This window comes from Fusarium oxysporum, chromosome I, assembly GCF_013085055.1.
Source record: "Fusarium oxysporum Fo47 chromosome I, complete sequence".
Taxonomy (NCBI): Eukaryota; Fungi; Ascomycota; class Sordariomycetes; order Hypocreales; family Nectriaceae; genus Fusarium; species Fusarium oxysporum.
The window spans coordinates 3,174,293-3,195,587 of NC_072840.1; the positions used below are offsets into that span (position 1 = coordinate 3,174,293).

Sequence of the window (21,295 nt, forward strand, 5' to 3'; positions counted from 1 at the left end):
TGTATGTACGGAATTCCGACTGCGGATTCTTCGGCAGATCGACGCTGGGTTTAAGTTTCAGGCATATTGTTTTTACTGGAAACAGACTAGAGCATAGAGAAACGGAAACTTTATTATTCCCAATCCAACGTCCATGTGTAAGCAGCACAAGACGGCCATAGCTGAATATCATTCTGGGCTTCACCATATGAACTCACTCAAACAACATAGCGGAACCCCCTTGGATGATCATCGCCTTCCATTCCTACACCTACGCCGGCATCCTCAATCATTACTCTGTCCAGTCGCTTATTCTCCCAGCGAAGTAAAAGTGAGTAGGCTATGCTAAGTAGCACGACCAAGGATGTAAACCCACAGGAGATCCACGCACCCTTGTGATAGTACGGTCCCTGGTCCTTGGGGAATATGTTCGTGCCAACCAAGGGCCCAAACTGGCCCAGCGTAGCAAAGATTGCCCACCCACCAGCGCGCTTGCTCTCAGTGTGGTGTAGACTGGAAACCCATGGAAGAAGAATGCTGATACTGACAAAGATTTGCACACTGAGGAAGACTCCGGCGTATCGAGCAGCAACCCCCTCGGAAACACCAAGAAGGCAGTATCCTACTGTCGATACAATCGCAGCAGCGGCCACAAAAGGCCCACGCAATTTAGCGCGGTCGCTGGCAAAAGCACATGCTAGAATTGTGACAAAGCAGAGAGCGTATGGGGGAGCGGACAGTCCATTGCTTTCTTGGTGGTTGAATGTACCCATTTCGGAGATGATAGTCGGAATGAAGAGAGGCAGCGAGCCGAAGCATACGTTGCAGGAGAAGTACATCAAGCCTGGTACATAACCTAGCACAATGAGTCATCAGCCCGAGCATGTAAAGAATAATGGAACTACTCACTCCGCCAGTCCAAGAATGCTGAGCGCCATTCTGCCCAGCTAACCCCTCCCGCTCCCTGTGAGTCGACAGTTTGTCCCCGTCCAACACACTGCCAGGCAACCTCTTTTTCTCTGTCGGTGAGAAATTTGGCGCTCAGAAGGTCGTCCGGGAGATAGAACCATGCCAGGATGGCAACGATCCATACTGGTAACCCTTCAATGAGGAACAGGCATCGCCATGGCGCAACTGAGCCCCGAACACCCAGAATAGCATATCCCAAAACGCCTCCATATGCGTTTGCAAGGGCAGAGCCAGAGAGGAAGATGCCTTGGCGGAAGCCAACTTTGTCTCTGGGGTAGAAGAAGGACAGATATAGAGGCACCCCGGAAAACATGCCTTCGAAGCAACCGAGCAGCACACGCAGGGCGACCAGACTGGCGTAATTGGTGACAGCGGCTTGACATGCTGATATGGTCGAAAACCCTATAGCAGAGAAGAAAACCCAATTATGACAGGACTTCTTTGCTCTGTCACCCTCTCAAATGTATCCTGCTGAGCCTTTTCTTCAGACATGATAGATCGTTGAGGTCTTGATGGTATTTGCCTTGACACGTGCGTAGTACCAGACAGTTTCTTGACAGAAAAGCTGGGTGGCCTACATCAAACTCTCTCGCCTATACTCGCGGTTTTAATACTTCCACAGCCTGAAAGCAGGGCGATTTATGCGAACCTTCAGTAGCCTCGAGGATCTGTCGGGGTGGCATGGAGGCAGTCTGAGGGTAAGATACGACTCGGAACTCCGATGTTGACTTCCCCCAATACATGCGCATGGCCCCAGGAGATTAGCATCAGTCTAGTCAACCGCAGTGATATAATCAACTACCACTGTACGTGGTAATCCCAAAGCTCACTAGGAGTGGCCCAGTTCAGAATGCAACTATAGCGTTAGAGGTGATCTCGGGCCTCCTTGTAGCTTCTGCTTGATAGCCTGCCTGGGTACGTAGCTAGTGCATTGTTCGGAATTCCGATCGAAACCGGCATAACATTTGCGTAGCGGACTTCGAACTAAGACAACTCCGATGCCTTCAACTTGATGAGCCGACCAGACAGGAAAGCCTGAGCAACATCCCGTTGAATACTGAATCTCACCGCAAAGAGGTCGTGTATAAGATGCTCAAGTGACCTAGGGCAGTGGTGTCCTCTTATCCCTTCGTCATCTACCAGCGACTTCAGCATGAGTGAACCAAAAACCTAGGTCACCAAGCCCGACGGTGCAACTGTCACAATGGATCTCAAAGCTGAAACTGGATGACATCCCGGACCGAGTGTGTACTCGAGCAAAGTACCTAATTCTCGATGGACTGGCGTGTGCATTTGTCGGATCTCATCTACCTTGATCCGAGACGGCAGCGCAGGCGATCCTCAACCTGGAGCCAACACAGGGAGACGCCTCGCTCATTGGGTGGGAAGGACGCAAGGTTACCGCTCTCACTGCCGCGCTTCTAAATGGAACCTTTATCCAGGGTTTCGAGCTGGATGACTGGCACAGCGAGGCTCCCCTTCATTCGAACAGCATCATCCTGCCAGCTCTGCTTGCCGCTGCGGAGCAAGCCAATGCACAAGCTTCTCACTTCACAACCTCCGGAAAAGACTTCCTGCTCGCGACTATCGCGGGCTACGAGACAGGACCACGTGTAGGCCGTTCTCTCTGGGGCACACATGTTCTCTCATCAGGCTGGCATTCTGGAGCAGTCTTCGGACCTGCTGCTGCCAGCGTGAGCAAGCTTTACGGGCTCGATGCGGACACAATCGAGGATGCTTTTGGGATAGCATGTACCCAGTCGTGTGGGCTCATGTCTGCCCAGTTCGAGAGTGACGTAAAGCGCATGCACCATGGGTTTGCAGCACGGAACGGTCTTCTGGCTGCTGTCTTAGCACAAGGCGGCTATGTGGGTATCAAGTAAGTCTTCGAGCGCGAGTATGGAGGCTTCTTGAAACAATTCAGTTCTGGAAATGGGAAGCAACCCCAATATCTACCGCAGGAGTTGACGAGCGAGCTGGGAATCAGGTGGCAGACGAATGGCATTGTGATCAAGCCGTACGCAGCGATGGCAGGTACACATCCTAGCATTGACTGTATCCGCCATCTCCAAGAACAAAACCCTGACAGGATGAAGAGGTTCGATGGAATAAAGAAGATCGACATCCTCCTTAGCGAAGCTGCTTTCCATCACGGAGGCTGGAGAGCCGCTAGGCCCCTCACAGCAACGGGAGCCCAGATGAGTAACTCGTTCACGGCCGCAACACAGATTGTTCATGGACAAGTTTTGATGCCGCAGTTTACCCCTGATACGCTCGTTGATGAGGATGCCTGGAGACTTGTCGATCTCACTGAGTGCAAACTCCATATCACTGATGGAGACTCCATCGGCTGTCAAGAAGTGAGGATTAGGTTTGAAGACGGGACGGTCCTACATCACAGTGTGCCGAGTGCTTTTGGCGTAGAGCCACCCCTTTCTAACGACGATATAGTGGCCAAATGGAGGCAACTAACCAGGGACATTGTTGAGAATGAAGTTGTAGGAAAGATTGAGGAGATAGTGTTGTCTTTGGAGGAGCAGGATGATCTTGTGGCACTTTTTGAGCTCATTCTTCAAACATCGAAGAATCCGTTGACCAGATAGAGCTATGCTACTTAGACGGTGCTAGCAACATTCAATCTATAACGGACTTGTCCTAAGATAAATGGATTCTTGTTTAAAGTACTGTTAGATTAGCACGACTCGCTAGTAATGGTCCACTGACTACAGAGGTACTGTAGTCTACCCTCCCTTCACCTCTGGGGCGTGTGACTGGACTCTGAACCATGGTGAACATGACATGAAGTTTGTAAATCATAAGGTAGTACTGATTTGTTTTGTATTGATAAGCTCATGGACCTGCATGCAGCCTCCAAGGATTTAAGATGATGCTCAGCGAGCAATAGTGATGAAAGCCTAAGCAAGAGAAGTGTTTCCGACCAACCAGACCCAGCAGGTAGACGTCCAGTTCTCCTCTACAAGCAAGCTTAAGTGTAGATTTATAATTTCATTATCGAAATGCCAATCTAGCAACAAATAAGGTGAAGCCGAAGGCAAGCAAGCAAGATAACAAAATATGTGGTTTTTTAACATAACACAATATGTAAATTTAGAATAACCCTGATGTATAAGAGTACAATATTATCATTCAAGAATACGCAAAGCTTAAGATAGAGGAGAATAAGCTTGTTTTAATTCCAGGTCTATGTTTTCAGTCCCGGGCCCTCAGTGGAGGGTATCCCATCAACGCCACCCAATGCTTTTGCCCAACCTAGGCATTTGACAAACCTCACATTTTTCACTCTATTGTTACATCCCACTAGTCGCATGCTATCATGAGCTCTCGTTATTACCAGCTTGAATGTCTCCTGGAAGAGATTCCTCTGGCCAAAACTCAATATCGCCGTCTTCGCCTAAACTTCCCCTCTTAACAAGACGACCCTTTTCCCTCATAAGGTCTTCGATGGTGACTTTTCTGTCGCCAAAGATGTTCAAGTGGTCGCTGATGACGTGTCTGTTCCTGCACTCAGGACATGTGATGAGCGTAGAGCCATAATGGTAGCCCTGCTTAGAGACATTGTGGTGAGAGCGATGGCCACATGGAATGCACGTAAATGATAACTGGTAGTGTGACGCCTTGATCTCGGGCCTTTCTCCTTCGCTTTTTGGCGTCTCGCCAGTTTGCGCCTGCTCAGGTTTCGGTTTGGCGTATGTTTGGGTAGGTGGTCGTGGAATGTTATGCGCTGCGCGGAAAGACTGGAGGTTTGTAGTGGCAGGACGAATAAAAGAAGCGCGCAGGAATGGCAAGGAGCGCTGCGGTTGCTTTGTCAGCTGGCGCAGGACTTTGGAGGCGAAGGAAGGCGCCCGTGAGGCCATTTTGCGAAATTTGATTGACTTGGAAGGTGAAGGTCGGGGAAATGTTTTCATTAGAAGAAGAAAGGTCTTGGTCTTGAGACGTCATTTGTGGGGCTACCCATGTTAGGAAAGATGGTGGAAGGTCAGCGAATCATATCGTTCCTATCACTTACACGTCTTTCACTGCTACAGGAGAAAGATAGACGCCGTCTTTGCCTTGATTATCTTCCCTGACTTGGATATCCGGAAGCTCAGTAGAGCTACGTATCTCTTTTATACGATTAGCTGATGATCTTCTAAGCTAAGGTTAAGCATGAACTTAATAATAATACTTATCTTTCAGCTTTCCGATTATGTCTTTATAAACATAGAGTGTATCGAAGAGTGATGGATCAGCAAGTACTCTCCTTCTCTATAACAGTCTTTAAGCAATTGTACCGCGAGTCCCTCGTCACTAAATCCTACACAAGGTACCTACCTAGGTAGGTAGCTTAGGTAGTAGCTACCTCACATCTCCATCCTCCCTTCCTCCTATGAAGTGAAGACTTCTTCTTGCCGACTTTCACAGAAGTCAAAACCTAATAAGGTTCATCTACCTCAACGACGAAATTTCTGCCTTAACCAAGCAGTGCTAGTACCAGTTACCTCTTTTTTTTTTTTCTCTTTTTTTTCTTCTTCTTCTCAGCACCTAGGCCAACATTCTTCCTTCAACCCAAAGGATCTTCAATCGACCCTGGTAGCATATCACGCCGAATTCATCCATCGCACTTCCACTCAAAGGTCAGTCAGAGCTTAACCCAGTAGAATATCAACCAGCAGATTCACAAGTACGATTCATAGCTGTACATTAGGTACCCCTCAGGGAGAAAGAAAACTTCTGACATTAAATCTAGGTATTGAAGTAAACTGGTCTAAAGGCTTGCTAAGATATACTAAACTTACCTAAGTCTTTTCATTACTTAGAAAATAGGTCCTAAGCTTTCTTGTCATGCGACTCACAACTCTCGGTGCCTCGTTGTGTTGCATGGACTTCCGTCCCGGAGATTCGGTTATAGAGTCGCAAGACATCGTCCATGGCCTACTCAGGCTCAATTCAGCACGTAATGCAAATGGGTACCGTCCTTTGACTTGGGACCCTGCCCTTGCTTCCAATGCGCAAGACTATGCCATCCAATTGGGCTGTGGCGCCGTGGCACCTGGCAAGCCGGAGAGAACTGCTGTATACAAAGAGATCTCGGCCACATGCGCGGGTCAACCACATACGCGTACTTTCGAGACTGCTGCGAACTTCTGGCTCACTGCCAATTACAGGCCCAACCGTGTATCAGAGGACTACTATAACTACCGTAAGTGATTTCTACGCTCCGTTAAAATATTCGCATCTTAATGGCTAAGGGGAATGCATGGGTCCTGAGGCAGGTCGAGTCGGATGTGGTCAGTCATATGATCATGAAAATCACTGCGTTTTTTACACAGTTTGTATGTTCTCTTCCCACAGAGATTGGTATGTTGTCCTCAGAGATCAAGTTAAAAAGAGATACTGACGGTTTGTGTAGTGTGAATGCATGAGGTGACCTCTGCCCTTATGGTTGCCATCATAAAGAATGCGATGAGGGAACGGTAACATCTGGTATTATATCATGCAATAGGCGGTGAAATCAAGAGTTTGCTTTGCTAGTAGTGATAAATCAGAACCTTTCTTCACGGTATCCATCTCGTCCTTCAATTATGTGACGATGTCTACAGGGTAGGCAACCGGCTTATATAATCATGGTCGGTCGATTGGCCCGTGCACTCTGCCCTGCAGCCTGGTGGAACAACGAGCGACGCGATTGAGAAAAAGGTCCCCGTTCGCGCGACTCCATCAAGCATTGAACGTTGAAGCCATCACGACAGACAGAAAACTCCACATATCTCGACATCTTTAGTCCACATCGATAGTGCTATCATCATCGGGTAAATTTTGGCATCTGAATCACTTGTATCAGTTCCAGCATCCGGCGATAGTGAGAAGAGACTCTTCGCGTGTTGGTGAAGCTCCCTTTCCGCAGCATGAGATGACCATCGAAACCTCATAGCACACACAATGGAACGATCAAAGCCCCAGGCTTTCTTGACAAGCTACGCGCCGCGACTGCGCGCCTACAACAACTCTCTCCTCACGCCCGTTCTACCAAGCAGCGCGCCCGCCGGACCGGCTTCGAGAACCACAAAGCGAGGGACGACGATCATAAATTATGCTGAAGATGGTTATGATGACCTGGAAGATGATAGCGACGATCCTAGACGACGGCCGACAGGCTTGAGGAGCTTGCGAAAGGAGGACTCGGTCAGCAGACAAGACCTCGCCGACAAGATTGGCAAAGACACCAAAGAGCCTGTCGAGGTGCAGGGCGTCTGGCGCGATTGGATCGCCAAACACAGGCTGCTGAGGAGCGACCAGCAGAATGCCGTTCAAGCAACATTGCCTCTCACCCTGATTCCGATTCGAATCGATGTGGATGTTCCCGCATTCATCCCACCAGCTCCATATCCCATGCCGCATAATTCAAGTACAGTGGACACCTCACTTCCCCAGTATCGTCAACAGGAGGCGACAGTGCCGTATAAACTTCGGGACATCTTTTGCTGGAATCTGCACGAGACCCTTATCTCTACCGATCAGTTTGCCCAAACTCTAGTGCAGGACCTCGATCTGCCAAACCGGCAGGTAGTCATTGCTGATATCAGCAAGCAAATCCGGACGCAACTTGAAGAATACTCAGGCGTTGCCCTTCACCCACTATTTCATAGTGACCCGCAGGCCCTCTCTGTTCCACAGCCCACGACTGCTGCACTGACACCGCGGCCAAGCTTCGCGCTGAAGTCTCGGGATGACTCTCCAGTCTCCGCCATCCGAGGGGCCTCCCGGCCTGACACTCCGGCGCAGACAGGAGGCGCGGCCACTCCTTCGCAATCCCAAGTTCCCGATGTCACCGCAGAGGCGACGCCGATTCTTCCTGAGTCTGACGACTACAACCCTGACGATACCTATCGATGCATCATCAACTTGAACCTTAATCTGGCATCAATGCTCTACACTGATAAGTTTGAATGGTCTCTATTGCATCCGCCCGGAACCGCTGAAGCGTTCGCCAAGGTCACTTGTACAGATCTTGGGCTGACAGGAGAGTGGATACCGGCAATGACGCATGCCATCTACGAAGCGGTTCTGCGGCTGAAAAAGGAAGCCTGCGAGGCTGGCGGCCTCGTTGCTGGATGGGGTGGAATGCAGCAGGAATTACCAAACGATGCTGCCCATGGCTCTGAAGCTGGCTGGAGGTACGACCCGGAGCACCTTGGCGATGACTGGGAGCCGAAGGTAGAATTCCTGAGCAAGGAAGAGATTGAGAAGAGAGAAGGCGACCGAGAACGTGAAGTTCGTCGATTACGCCGTGAGACGGCACGGTTCAGCTCTACAACAGGAATGCTCGGAGGCACGCCCTTTGGTGCGCCGATGGAAGTCGAGGAGGAGAGAATGGGGCGAGGCGAACGGTCCAAAAAGAAGCGGCGTTTCCGAAGCCTGAGTCCGCTTGGCCGAGGTGGTACACCGGGAGGGCGAGGGACACCAGACGTTGGGGGATACGGAGGTGGCGGAGCTTTGACAGACCAAGAGAGATATCAATGGAGGTGCATGCACTGCAGGATATGGGGCACAAGCGTCTGGGCTGTGAGGGATGGACCAGCAGGTCCAAGAGTAAGTTCGAGGGTTGGCGGCTCCGTTTTCATTGCTAACATTACTCAGACACTATGTGCCAACTGTGGTTATCTCTACGAGCGTGACCAGAGACTGCCCCGTCAAAGTAAAAACATCCATATATCAGATATCCGTGGATAGAAGTCCCACCAGTCCGGTTTTGACAAGGAGAAGACATCTGGCTGCACTCGGCTTCTCCTGCAAACCACGCATGAAAGCAGGAGAGCCGGGCAAATGTCATTCCATGCTTTAGTTCTGAACATCGAGGCAATTGAACGGCATCCACTTGTTCACGGGGAATGGCGAATAGTACTGGCAACACGTCACCCTGACAGCCAGTGATGGTGGTGTTTGTTTTTGCGAGCAATAGCTTTTCTGGAGGTGGAAATTGGAAGGGATGATTATACGGCGTCTCGGGAGGATTTAGGGTTCCTCATGTGGATGATACTTCCCCCCTATCTTTGGAACGTTGGTAATTGCGGGAAGGACATGAGATGCAGTATTGCGAAATACGCATCCTTGTAGATTATATTGATGCCCGGTGGTTTACAAGGGGTGTTTGTGATGCGTCCATTGACACTCTAGCATCTTGAATTATAGATGGGTTGAGCTTAACTCAGAATTATGTTTGTATGAAGAGCAACGCAGTGTGAGGTGGTCTACCTAAAGATGTGATTTTCACCTTGTCTAGACATGTGTAGATGGTTCATAGAGAAAGGCACTGTAGGTGATATGCGGTCATCACGTGTGCCAGCTTGACCCGACCTCCATATTTCCTAAACCTGACCACAACAACCTCATTCTATCCTTAACATGGCCCCGTTAGGCAAAATACGTAACTTCAACAGAGCATCATGCGTACTACCCAAATATGCAAGTCACCTCTGGACCCTTGCTATTGCATAGCATTACATTGGCTGTCGAACCACCCAGACAAAGCCGCACCACGCTTTGGGGTAATCCGGAAGAGCCTCCTCCACGATCCAATCCGTCCACTCTAATGCACCACATCACAGCCTAAGGAACGATTAACTCACACCCCGCACTTCTGAAATGGGCTATTCTGTACCTTCCGAAACAGTGGATATCACGTCCCACTGGGGTACTGGACGACTTGGAGACGCCCCCAAGGCGGTTCGAGCCGAGAAGATGCTGCCGATTCATGCAGGGTTGGTGACTTTGATGCCCCTCGTTAGCCGTCTTCCGTGTCTGGAAAAGGCATTCCGTTCGAGAGCCTCGGCAGTCTGAGGAATCTGTATTGTCGTTGCGAGTGCTTCGAATATTAAAGAACAGAAGGTAACACGTCTCAGAATTGAGGCGGCGAAAAACAAATAACACTCCCGGACAGTGCTCATAAACCAAGTGCAGTCAGTCAAGGCCCGGCGGAACAATTGAATCACCGTAACATTCGTGTCGATTGTGCGCTGCACATTCACCAGCCATCACATGAGACTACCAGTCACAGACAAGACCTGGTTGCCTGCCTACTCGCCTGGCAAGGCCTTTACACATGACCGGCAGGAGAATCCTGGTCTATAGTCAACAATATGCCGGGGTTATAGCCACTATCTCGGTCATGATGTATCCGAAACTGCTGAATTTGGACGAGAAAGCTCTCCAAACCCTTACCTCCATGCGCTATGTCAGGGGTTTAACTTCTGCCACCTCCGCATTGCCCGGCAGCTGACCAACAACAGCTGTTTTCGTGATGGGCATGGGCACACAACGAACACATGAACAAACTAAATTTGACGGAAATTCTTCCACGATACCTGCAGTTGCCGTCTTGAGACTTCTTTTAAGCGGACGGATTGAATCCCGAAGTACCGCGAGATCCCCTCTACCAGGACAACTCATCTTAGGTTCTACGGCTGTAATTGTTCCACCATCAAGAGCATATGAGCTTTGAAACTTGAAGTCAAATATACATCGCCAATGTTTCGAGTTACGGTTTACAGATGGGAAAAGGAACATCAGCGCTACCAAAGACCGATCAGCTGGAAACGGATGCTCGACAGACAGTGTGATGTAAAGGCGCCCTTCACTTCCCTTAACAGATCAGTATGCATAAATTGTCTCCAAACGGAATATATAATCTTTACCGGAGCTACGGCCCATGGAGGCGATATCTACTGAGGAGCATCGTGCCCGTGGTGCAAGGCACCTGTGGATCTCGAAGACAGGCTTCTCCATATTGAATCCAGACGAAGATGTGACGGCACCGCATAATTGGTAAACGCCATGCTCGAATAGTGGCAAACGGGCCAAAACTTTGGGTCCTTGAGAGAACCAACAGGTTGTGGGGTCAGCCTCCTCACTAGAGGTACGGCTAAGTAGAATCAACCCTGGGCGGAGATCCATATGGTTAAGATCGCAGGGTGACTGAAAGGTGACCGTTCACTCATAGTTGCCTTTCCGGGACTGGTAACTAGACTACCTCACGATCATTCTATGGATTATATCACGGGTCTCATTAGTCCACGGCAAAAAGATGATGGAAGCGACGGCCCGAAAAACGAACGATGTTCCTATCCTTTAGAGGCCTGTGAGAACAGTAATTCGGAAACTTGTTCTTATTCTTACACGGCCTTGTTAGTCCAGGTTACAAGGTTCCTCCAATGAGCGAAGATCGTGAGTGCAGCCTCTTCGGAGGCCAAACATTGCTCTCCTTCGGGAACTGCGGACCGGCCTACTCGTTCTCTTTGCTATTGTAGGTATTCATCGGGCACTTACCGTACGCCACCGGAGGCTATCACGGAGATCGGCTCAGGAACTGCCCCCTGCAGTCACCGTACCTCGTTGTGGCTCTACTCGACAAGTCTCCGCTCTGGAGGCATGCCATGCTTTGCCTGTTATCACCAAGCGAGACATCACTGGCTCAGCAAGGTTCTTCTTACCTTCATACTGTCTAAGGGCATGCGGCCCGCGACCCGAGTCTCTCCTGAGGCTATGAAAATGGAGCCTCATCGGTATGGCGGCTTCTCTTGATGTTGATCACTCCTTTCTTTCAAATTTGGACATGGGTGAAGGGGACGATCTTCTAAGTTCCAGATCTTCTTGTTGACGAGTATATAACAAGCTCGGTTTCCCAATCCAAATCAAACTCACCACTCATCACTCATCACAACTTCTTCAGTCAACTCAGTCTCATCTATCCAACGGTCTAGCTTCACTTCACAATGTATCGCATCGTCGCAACCGCCTCGGCTCTTATTGCCGCTGCTCGGGCTCAACAGGTCTGCTCTTTGAACACCGAGACCAAGCCTGCCTTGACCTGGTCCAAGTGTACATCCAGCGGCTGCAGCGATGTCAAGGGCTCCGTTGTTATTGATGCCAACTGGCGATGGACTCACCAGACTTCTGGGTCTACCAACTGTTACACCGGAAACAAGTGGGACACCTCCATCTGCCCTGATGGCAAGACCTGCGCCGACAAGTGCTGTCTTGATGGCGCCGACTATGCTGGTACCTACGGAATCACCTCCAGCGGCAACCAGCTCAGTCTTGGATTCGTCACCAACGGCCCCTACAGCAAGAACATCGGCAGCCGAACCTACCTCATGGAGAACGAGAACACCTACCAGATGTTCCAGCTTCTGGGCAACGAGTTCACCTTTGATGTCGATGTCTCTGGTATCGGCTGCGGTCTGAACGGTGCCCTCTACTTCGTCAGCATGGACGAGGATGGTGGTAAGGCCAAGTACTCCGGAAACAAGGCCGGAGCCAAGTACGGAACTGGCTACTGTGATGCCCAGTGCCCTCGTGATGTCAAGTTCATCAACGGAGTTGTAAGTATTAACCTAGAGTACGATTGCAGGTTTGAGACAGACGCTAACCAGTATTTAAGGCCAACTCTGAAGGCTGGAAGCCCTCTGCCAGTGATGTCAACGCTGGTGTTGGTAATCTGGGCACCTGCTGCCCCGAGATGGATATCTGGGAGGCCAACTCCATCTCCACCGCCTTCACTCCTCATCCTTGCACCAAGCTCACACAGCACTCTTGCACTGGCGACTCTTGTGGTGGAACCTACTCTAGTGACCGATATGGCGGTACTTGCGATGCCGACGGTTGTGATTTCAACGCCTACCGCCAGGGCAACAAGACCTTCTACGGTCCTGGATCCAACTTCAACATCGACACCACCAAGAAGATGACTGTTGTCACTCAGTTCCACAAGGGTAGCAACGGACGTCTTTCTGAGATCACCCGTCTGTACGTCCAGAATGGCAAGGTCATAGCCAACTCTGAGTCCAAGATTGCAGGCAACCCCGGTAGCTCTCTCACCTCTGACTTCTGCTCCAAGCAGAAGAGCGTCTTTGGCGATATCGATGACTTCACTAAGAAGGGTGGCTGGAACGGCATGAGCGATGCTCTCTCTGCCCCCATGGTTCTTGTTATGTCTCTCTGGCACGACGTAAGTCTAACGCAACCCCCCCATTCACACCTGAAATAGGAACAACACATACTGACTTTTCTCTACAGCACCACTCCAACATGCTCTGGCTCGACTCTACCTACCCAACCGACTCTACCAAGGTTGGATCTCAACGAGGTTCTTGCGCTATCACCTCTGGCAAGCCCTCCGACCTTGAGCGAGATGTCCCCAACTCCAAGGTTTCCTTCTCCAACATCAAGTTCGGTCCCATCGGAAGCACCTACAAGAGCGACGGCACCACCCCCAACCCCCCTGCCAGCAGCAGCACCACTGGTTCTTCCACTCCCACCAACCCCCCTGCCGGCAGCGTCGACCAATGGGGACAGTGCGGTGGCCAGAACTACAGCGGCCCCACGACCTGCAAGTCTCCTTTCACCTGCAAGAAGATCAACGACTTCTACTCCCAGTGCCAGTAAAGGGGCTGCCGAGCTATCTAGCATGAGATTGAGAAACGATGTGATGAGTGGAAGATCAAGGAGAAGTGTGTGGATGAGATGAACTTGATGTGGGAGGACAGGGGTTGGCTTTCAGTTTTCCGAGTACTCTGTGCTCTTCTTTTGCCCTTCGTTTGTCTCGCGCAATAAAAAGCGACCTTTGCCCCTATTATTATATACATCGGTAGAAAATAGTTACAACTGTCGTTATCAACCTACCTCTTACTCGACTCGCTTTGAAATTTCTGTATAAGTAGCTGTTCTACCGAATATCTCTCCAAGATAATCTATGGCTTTCTGGAACGCCCGTTTGCATCCAGTTCTTGACAAGAAACGATGTGGCCAAGAAAGGCATGGCCAATCCTGTCGTCAAGATGATGTGGGAACAACATAGGAGACCAAGATCTTGGAGATAATATCGGTGTTGCGAACACCGACTCTAAGGTATGGATAAGGCTGTTGAGTTAAAAGAAGCTTCGAGCCCAATGCGAAGACAAAGCTCCCCAGTGTCAACTTCATGATATGATGTCTGTCAGCTAATATCCTACTACACGATCTGGATTGGACGTGCCACTTTCTGGGTACTGGACTTTTCCTGGGGATCACAATAATGTCTCCATATTTCAATGTATCCTTATATCAACACGTATGTCTAGGTAGATACACGGCTAAAACGATTGCCTCCCGCATCTCGAATTCCGAGATGCAGAATTATCCTAACTCAAATCCCCCATCAATTACAGTAGATTTAAACAGACTCGCGCTTCTTCTCGCTCTGCTGAATCTCAGCCCCGTCCTTGAACTCCTGGGTCTGATGCTGAGCAGCGTCAACGCCGAGCATCTGGGCGCCCTTCTCAGTGTGATCGGCACCACCGAAAACAGTATCCATGTGCTCAAGGGAGATACCCTTGGTTTCAGGGACAAAGAAAAACACGAAAACGCAGAGCAGGATATTGACGGCAAAGAAGAAGAAGAGGCACTTGAGGCCAGTCTTGGCGAGGAATGTTGGGAAGAACTGTTGGAAAATGGTGTTGGCCACATTCTGGCACTGAGAGGCCATACCGACGGCCTGGGTTCGGACGTTGGCGGAGAAGACCTCACTGGTCCACATCCAGACACCGGCACCCCATGAAGGCTTGTAGAAGAAGCTGTAGGTATATGTTAGTGTGCGTTCAAGAAAGGCGAAGAACCAAGAAAACTCACATGAAGAGGTAGAGCATGACAACAATGCCAATAGCAGTGGGCTCGGTCTTGGGGGTGGGAGTAGCGAGGCCAATGACGGGAACAATCAACATGCAGAGGGCCATACCCGCGGCACCGACCATGAAGAGCCATCGGCGACCAAAGCGATCGGCGGTCCATACAGCGTTCAAAGTGAATAGAATACCCATGGTGGCCCACAAAGCGTTGATGAGGTTGATCTTTTCAGTCGAGGTCCAGACTTGCTTGTAAATGGAAGTGGAGTAGGTGTTGAGGGTACCCTGGCCGGTGAGCTGCTGGCCGACGTTGAGGACAACTGCAATACCGAAGCGCTTCCTGATAGAGGGGTCCTTGAAAAGGGCACGGTATCCAGGGCTGATGGCCTCCTTCTCGTACTCGATAGCAGCCTGGATAGCCAGGACCTCATCCTCAACCTCCTCCTCAGTGTCACGGATACTTCGAAGGGCGGACCGGGCATCGTCGATCTTGCCCTTCTTGATAAGGAAACGGGGAGACTCTGGCTGGAATGGGAGCAGGATGATGACCAAGATGGGAACGAGGACCTGGAAGATAACAACCATGCGCCAATCCCACTCGCCGAGCTTCTCTCGGTTCTTGCCACAGGCGAAGTTGATCCAGTAGGCAATAAAGGCACCGACCGAGTAGAAGAGTTGCCAGAAGGTCATAACCTGACCTCGAATCTCAGGGGGGGAGACTTCACCGATGTAAACAGGGCCAGCAGCTGAAGGAAGTCAGTGACCAGTCACAGGAGCTGGTAAAAGTATATAACTTACTGAGAGCGGTGCCCTGACCAATACCGATGAGGACACGGCCGAGAATGAAGACACCAAGCTTTCCCTTAGGGGCAAAAGCCTGGATGATAGCGGCGATGATGGTGATGAAGCAACCAATACCCATACCGGCACGTCGACCGAGCCAATCAGCCAGGGGGCCACCAATGAAGAAACCACTAACGATAGCACCGATGGTGTAGCATGTGTTGATGAGACCGACAGTGTAACTGTCATTCTTGAGGTCGAGATTGAACCAGTTCAGCCAGTTCTCTGAGGCCTGGAGAGCGTTGAAAACACTGGAGTCAAAGCCGTAGAGCGTCATACAAGACGCAGCTACCATGGCAATGAACCAGTTGTAGACTCTGGTCTTGCTGGGCATGTTGGCGGTGTTTGGCCCTGAGCCTTTCTTTTTTTCGGGTGTCTTTTATCTAGAGTTGCCGATTATATGACTCAAGAATGAGAAAGGTCGATCTCAAAAAGAGGCAGAGAAGAGAATGAGGATAGTGGGACGAAGAACAGAGGAGAGAAGGAGTGAAGATGATGCTTCCCTTGCTATCTTTTTATCTTCGAGACGAGGAAGGGACCCCCAGAGGCTAGAGCCGTCTTTCTTGCCCCCAGACCCCAGACTATGTCTTTCCTAGGTTAACCCCAGACCCAACCCCAGGATGCGGTTGCGGTTTGCGTTGCGGCTACCTATGGATGGTTTACGGACGGACGCACCTTCCCCACCATCCATAAGCCTCTAATTGTGTGTTAAATCTGATGTCTCAATTTGAATGGCCTGACTTTCTTTCTGTTGTTCTTGCTGTCTCCTGAAATTTTAACTTGACTATTCAGTAGAAGAGACAGCATTTACACCCACCATTCACGCTCGTAACTCGATCCCTGGTACTTGACGATAAGGCAGTCGAGCATGTATATCGATTCCATGTATGTATCCATCCCTCTTATCGAACGTTGAGAATTCGCTTAATTATTGTTGTTTCCACTTTTCTAGTACCGAGTCGGATCCCATCATCCCATCGTTGAGCCTTCAAAGTTCAAACCCCCGCAACTATTGAACGACTTAGCTCAAGATCGGAACCCCCAAAGTTGCATCCTATTCCCCCACGATTCATTTACCATGAGTCTAAAGAATAGAATTCAGTCCAATGTATCAAAAGAAGACTCCCTTAATTAGACTTGTGATGCTACTGTGCCGTGCCGAGTTCCGTCTGCCCAGGTCGCTAACCCCTGTCATGCCCTCCACCGGCTCGGCGCCTCTGTCAGTTTTGGGTGGCATGCTTAACGCCTGTTGGAGCAATTTCTTCCTGGCTTTCTCTTAGACCTCGACTCTCTTTGGAATTGGCTTCCTTGGGGGAGTGGAGAATGGGGGAATGTCTTTTTGCGGCTGATGGTGGCCGTACCGCGTGGCCAGATGGCAGGGCATCAAAAGCTACGATTGGTGGAATATCTAAGGAAATAATTCCTCCGTCGAGATAGTCAAAATTTAACTCTGCCCGTGCTAGACCCGTTCTAAGCCAAGCTCCATGCCTCCACCTCCACGATTCACCCGTGCGGAGTAGACCGCTTCTCGTTTTCCTGGATCTCTTCCCCGCATTGGATTTACCTTGGATATGGAGAAGAATCTCGGGGAGAAAACAAACAAAGATAAGCGGCTATTGGGAAGTGATTACTCCGTGATCGTTGGTATTCTATCTATGCTGCGATATGCTACAATTAGTAACTGAGTCTGATGGCGCCACATCATCTATATCTTTGACAGTTGAGTCTATCTGAACAGCATAGAGAGCAAGGTAACCCCAAAACGTAAGACTCAAGGGTCCTCCAACTTGACAGCGACCTCATGGATGTAGTAGACCTGGTCAAGGCGCGGCATGACTTGATTGACTCCAAAACTGAACCACATAGCTCCAGCTCCAGCTCTTGCCAAGATATCGACCCCTTATTCAGCCCGATCTTACACCCTCTTACAAGTTGTCATATTGCATCTTGACCATACCGCTTAGACGACAACAACACACCACACCATGAATCTCAATGCCAAGTACGATTAACCCAGGGTCCCAAGCGCCACTGACAACAGACCGATGCTTCCTTTGTGTAACGACAACGTAGTATTCTACCTCGCAAGTGTTTAGCCTTTTGTAGAGTACCTAGTAGCTATTCTTCACAGTTTCCCTCTCCTTGACAGCAGCACAGTTAACGCTAACTGACTCTCTCGCGGAAGTACATTCAACATAAAGCCAAATCACGCTACTCCTATGTTCGGCGGGGTCGGTCGATTGCTAACTGATAGAGATTACTATATTTCTGCCTCAACTTCATCATTCCAACTCCGAATTACAGCATTGTCACCCCCAAACTTTGCGCCTATCCCCATCATTCATACACTAAACAATGCACAATTGCTTTCGGCTAAATTCGAATCGATGCAGTGGTGTTCATCATATTTCCCTAACTTTAGCCAATAGGTTGCTTCACGGGGGTCTAGTCGAGGGTCTAGTCGATGGTCTGATTGTTAGGTCCTAGTCGTAGAGTCACAGAAGGCATTGCCTTTCTAAAATAGGCAGACTACCTATTCAATCCTGTCAATGAAACTCACATACCATGAATCATCCTGATTTGATATCATCTTCATAGCAATTGAGTCTGGATTCATGCCAGCGATAGGTTTCACCCTGTACACGGCTGCCCAACGGACACCGAGAGTATTACAAAGTCGGAACCTCCGGTCTAACCTATTGCATAGCCTTACAAAGACATAAATAAGGATTGGGATTATGTGTCACTTTGGAATTGTTTGAACCTTAATGTTCATGAGTATGCCTATACCCAACTTCCTTCTTTATAATTTCGAGTCAAGTGCTAATGCGGTTTGGCCAACCTACATCAGTGAAATTGCAGACTCCAGCTCCTCATTTACACATTGAACCAGATATAATACACTGCATCTCGGAGCACCAGTAAGTTAGGCTTTAACTCTACCCTAAATCTAACCAAAGAGCCTTGGCCCTAGAGCGTGCTTGGAGTTAAGCATGATGAATGTTTCTTCCATCATCTTCCAAAGCCCGATTCTGGGATATATTATCAGGAGTTGCCACCGTGGAACATTTGTGTAATATCAACTCCTCCCCATGGCATCTCCTTGAATTGCTGTGAGCTTTGTATTTAAAAACCAGCCTGAGTTTGGGGTGGTATACCTCTGCCCTGATACTGTAATTGATATTGTTCTCTAGCAGTATCACGTATTTGCTTTCGCCTCGAAAGTCGGTCCACCATTTCCTGGGATATCATACTAAAACTTTCTCTCCAGGTCGAGGCATCTGCCCAACGGTCTCCGTAGGTATCTAATGTCTGTGAGACCTTATCGAGACACCTCAAGCTGCGATCAAGGTTATCCTCTCCATTCATTCCTTGGGGTTGCAATCGTCTTGGGAGAGGAGGGGCAGGTGCAGCACCCGGGCGAGAAATTGGAATCGGAACCGGCATTCCCGAAAGAAGCATATCTTCCGCATCCCTTAGAACCGCGAGGAACTGATTCGCCATAAAATAGACCCTCAACACATCATGATATGTATAGAATCCGGAATTTTGTGCACCATGTGCTATCTCATGGACAGTGTCAAGGTAGGCCATCGAGTGCTCAAAAATCAGAATACGGTTATAGTCGGTGATGCTGGGTGCCCTGGCCGAGGGCGCAATACAGTAGACGTAGCTATACCTCAGCTCCTGGTCGAACAATTGTCGGATTTCAGGGGCCAGATTTGTCGGCAGAGTGTCTTGCCATTCGCGCATATCAAGACACATTTTCCAAATATAGGAGATTGGATCCTGCAGAGGGACCGAACCTGATTGATACAACTCCTGATACCAATGGGATTGCGCTCGCCGGAGTTGAAAGAGCAGCAGAGCAGGGTCTGCGGGTTGGGGACCGGTGATGGGACCTGACACAGAACTCTTTCTCCCGTTATTAGACGCCTGAGGAAAGGCGACATTAACAGTATCATCAGTAAACGAAAATGTTCGCGCATGGACCATACTGATGGCACTAAAGTGTAGGTTAGCAGGTGCGGGCTTGTTCACAAAGAAAGGGTTATAGAGACTTGCCGATCAAGAGCATAGACGCAGTAAAAGATTTTGCGTCGCATGTCCAGAGAAGCTTTGTCAGGGATAGAAGACAAAGGAGGGTCTTGGTGAAAACCTAGGTCAACTATCGCACGAGCTGTGAAACCTATCAAATGCCAGCTATCGAAGTGGGCAGGGTCCAACATGGCATATTGCGTCAAAAGAAGAAGCGACTGGATTTGTGTTACGTATCCAGGAGTGAGAGCACCATCAGCATGATTCATAGCTCTTGACGCATACTCGAGGCCAGTAAGATAGTGTGTATCTTGGCTACGTTTGCTTTGGACTGTAGAGCCAATGGCAAGGACCATGTACACCATCCAATAGTCCGAGTCTTTGATAGTCCGGGTATCTTCTTGATATATGTCGTCAAGAGCGGTTAAAAGTGAGGTTTCCGAAAAGCAGGGGAACAACGAATAGACATTGTCCATGTAATGCTGGACCAGCACATGGGCAGTTTGTCTCGGAGGTAAGCGGGCTTGGTCAGACTCTGGAAGGGCATCGTTCGTTGTTGCCGCCAAGACTAGTCTAGCAAACGTCATGTTTGTTGATATAGGTTCAAAGTCTCGCGTTGTTGCATTGACAGAACTATCGAGGCATATTAGCACCAAAATCAAGGACTTAACTTGCTGTTGAGTACTTACAGAAAGCCAAAGTCGGATACAAGAGAGTTGACATCAGAAGTCTCCCGCTTTTGCGCCGCTTTGCGATGTATAGCGGCGCGAATGAGCGCAAGAGAGTCTCTACGGTCCATCTGTTGCACATTAAAGGCCGATGCATCCGTATCATGGAGCGCAACGGATGCCTTGCGTGATTTTGCAAACTGAAGCCGTTTTTCAAGCTTTTCTATGCGTAATTCCAAGGCCGCCACGTAACTGAGCACAAGAATTAGATCGGCTCGCACTCTCAACGACCAAGTTATCGACCAACCTTCTCTCCTTGCCTCGAGCGAACTGGTCGTTTGCCGCTGAACACTCATTTGAACGACCAGCCTTTTCGCAGGCTGTACAAGCTGGCAGTTTGCCATCACACTATATGATATTAGCCTCTGTCCGCAACATATGAGCGGCAAGCTAGTTGTTTTTACCTTGACCTTGGCAGCGCGGCCTTATACACGAATTCAGTCAGCAAACATGGCCCCTCGAATATAGTCTCACTACTTACACCGAGAGCAAGCGGACACTGGCCTTGACACCCTCAAAAGCGGGTTGTGAGAGAAACTCGGACGTGGCATTTTGTTAAGCCTGTAGATGCCGACCTAGCACAAGGTATCGACGAGAAAAGTCCTGAAGGACTGATATTGCGGAGTGTCCGTGCAACCAACTACAATAAGCGTAACGAATAGAGCTTGACTGGAGATAGTAGTTGATGGGTGAGGTCTGGGGTAACAGTTCGTTCGAGTGTCGTCAAATTTCTCCACTCGGAAGCGGGACAATTAAGACCACGAGGACCAGGTCGGTTCCAGAAGTCAGTGGACAAGAGCCAGTGGATTGACCTGTGATCTAAGCCGTTGACTCCGGTAATACGAAGGGATTGTAGTTGACCTTGAAGAATCTCAAGGAGCCTGACCACAACGTGAAGCGCAATCAGAAAGGGGCGTGGGAAATGGGCGCGGTCTTGTGCAGGCAGTCAATCCACTGTTCCGTGGCGTCGTTGGCTAGTTCTTCTGAGTGGACGGTTGCGGGACAATCATCCAGGAATGGACTTAAAGAACTCGATGCGTCGATAACGCGTTGTATTGGGGTTTCAGACCTATCTCTAAGTTT

General features: G+C 49.6%; 8 protein-coding genes across 8 annotated transcripts; 4 read left to right on the forward strand and 4 right to left on the reverse strand.

Moving 5' to 3' along the window:
* Positions 1 to 197: 197 nt before the first annotated feature.
* On the reverse strand, positions 198 to 1,363 carry FOBCDRAFT_122797 (major facilitator superfamily domain-containing protein; the record flags this gene model as incomplete). Its single annotated transcript, XM_059607761.1, has 2 exons — positions 198 to 823; positions 889 to 1,363. Coding segments are annotated over 2 exons (1,101 nt in total), but the record flags the coding sequence as incomplete, so codon positions are not given.
* A 306-nt stretch (positions 1,364 to 1,669) lies between these two features.
* FOBCDRAFT_314096 (uncharacterized protein) lies at positions 1,670 to 3,551 on the forward strand (the record flags this gene model as incomplete). The annotated part of the gene is made up of 3 exons (XM_059611962.1): positions 1,670 to 1,754; positions 2,278 to 2,827; positions 2,873 to 3,551. The coding sequence occupies 3 exons, from the start codon at positions 1,670 to 1,672 to the stop codon at positions 3,549 to 3,551; spliced, it is 1,314 nt and encodes a 437-aa protein (XP_059463850.1).
* A 514-nt stretch (positions 3,552 to 4,065) lies between these two features.
* FOBCDRAFT_211726 (DNL zinc finger-domain-containing protein) lies at positions 4,066 to 4,871 on the reverse strand. The gene has a single exon (XM_031182053.3). It carries the CDS (start codon positions 4,821 to 4,823, stop codon positions 4,281 to 4,283), a length of 543 nt encoding a protein of 180 aa, XP_031042821.2. The 5' UTR covers positions 4,824 to 4,871; the 3' UTR covers positions 4,066 to 4,280.
* A 919-nt stretch (positions 4,872 to 5,790) lies between these two features.
* On the forward strand, positions 5,791 to 6,371 carry FOBCDRAFT_195035 (uncharacterized protein; the record flags this gene model as incomplete). The annotated part of the gene is made up of 3 exons (XM_031182054.3): positions 5,791 to 6,148; positions 6,279 to 6,306; positions 6,359 to 6,371. The coding sequence occupies 3 exons, from the start codon at positions 5,791 to 5,793 to the stop codon at positions 6,369 to 6,371; spliced, it is 399 nt and encodes a 132-aa protein (XP_031042822.3).
* A 293-nt stretch (positions 6,372 to 6,664) lies between these two features.
* On the forward strand, positions 6,665 to 9,166 carry FOBCDRAFT_4536 (uncharacterized protein). Its single transcript, XM_031182055.3, has 2 exons — positions 6,665 to 8,538; positions 8,587 to 9,166. The coding sequence occupies exons 1-2, from the start codon at positions 6,889 to 6,891 to the stop codon at positions 8,677 to 8,679; spliced, it is 1,743 nt and encodes a 580-aa protein (XP_031042823.1). The 5' UTR covers positions 6,665 to 6,888; the 3' UTR covers positions 8,680 to 9,166.
* Positions 9,167 to 11,655: 2,489 nt separating this feature from the next.
* Positions 11,656 to 13,605, forward strand: FOBCDRAFT_283766 (putative exoglucanase type C). Its single transcript, XM_031182056.3, has 3 exons — positions 11,656 to 12,326; positions 12,386 to 12,952; positions 13,021 to 13,605. Exons 1-3 carry the CDS (start codon positions 11,718 to 11,720, stop codon positions 13,387 to 13,389), a joined length of 1,545 nt encoding a protein of 514 aa, XP_031042824.1. The 5' UTR covers positions 11,656 to 11,717; the 3' UTR covers positions 13,390 to 13,605.
* Positions 13,606 to 14,075: 470 nt separating this feature from the next.
* On the reverse strand, positions 14,076 to 15,786 carry FOBCDRAFT_283770 (general substrate transporter). Its single transcript, XM_031182061.3, has 3 exons — positions 15,402 to 15,786; positions 14,611 to 15,349; positions 14,076 to 14,555 (listed from the first exon to the last, which is right to left on the reverse strand). Exons 1-3 carry the CDS (start codon positions 15,778 to 15,780, stop codon positions 14,156 to 14,158), a joined length of 1,518 nt encoding a protein of 505 aa, XP_031042829.1. The 5' UTR covers positions 15,781 to 15,786; the 3' UTR covers positions 14,076 to 14,155.
* Positions 15,787 to 18,572: 2,786 nt separating this feature from the next.
* On the reverse strand, positions 18,573 to 20,763 carry FOBCDRAFT_283772 (fungal-specific transcription factor domain-containing protein; the record flags this gene model as incomplete). The annotated part of the gene is made up of 6 exons (XM_059611642.1): positions 18,573 to 19,452; positions 19,488 to 20,117; positions 20,174 to 20,404; positions 20,460 to 20,560; positions 20,617 to 20,636; positions 20,694 to 20,763. 6 exons carry the CDS (start codon positions 20,761 to 20,763, stop codon positions 18,573 to 18,575), a joined length of 1,932 nt encoding a protein of 643 aa, XP_059463851.1.
* Positions 20,764 to 21,295: the final 532 nt, after the last annotated feature.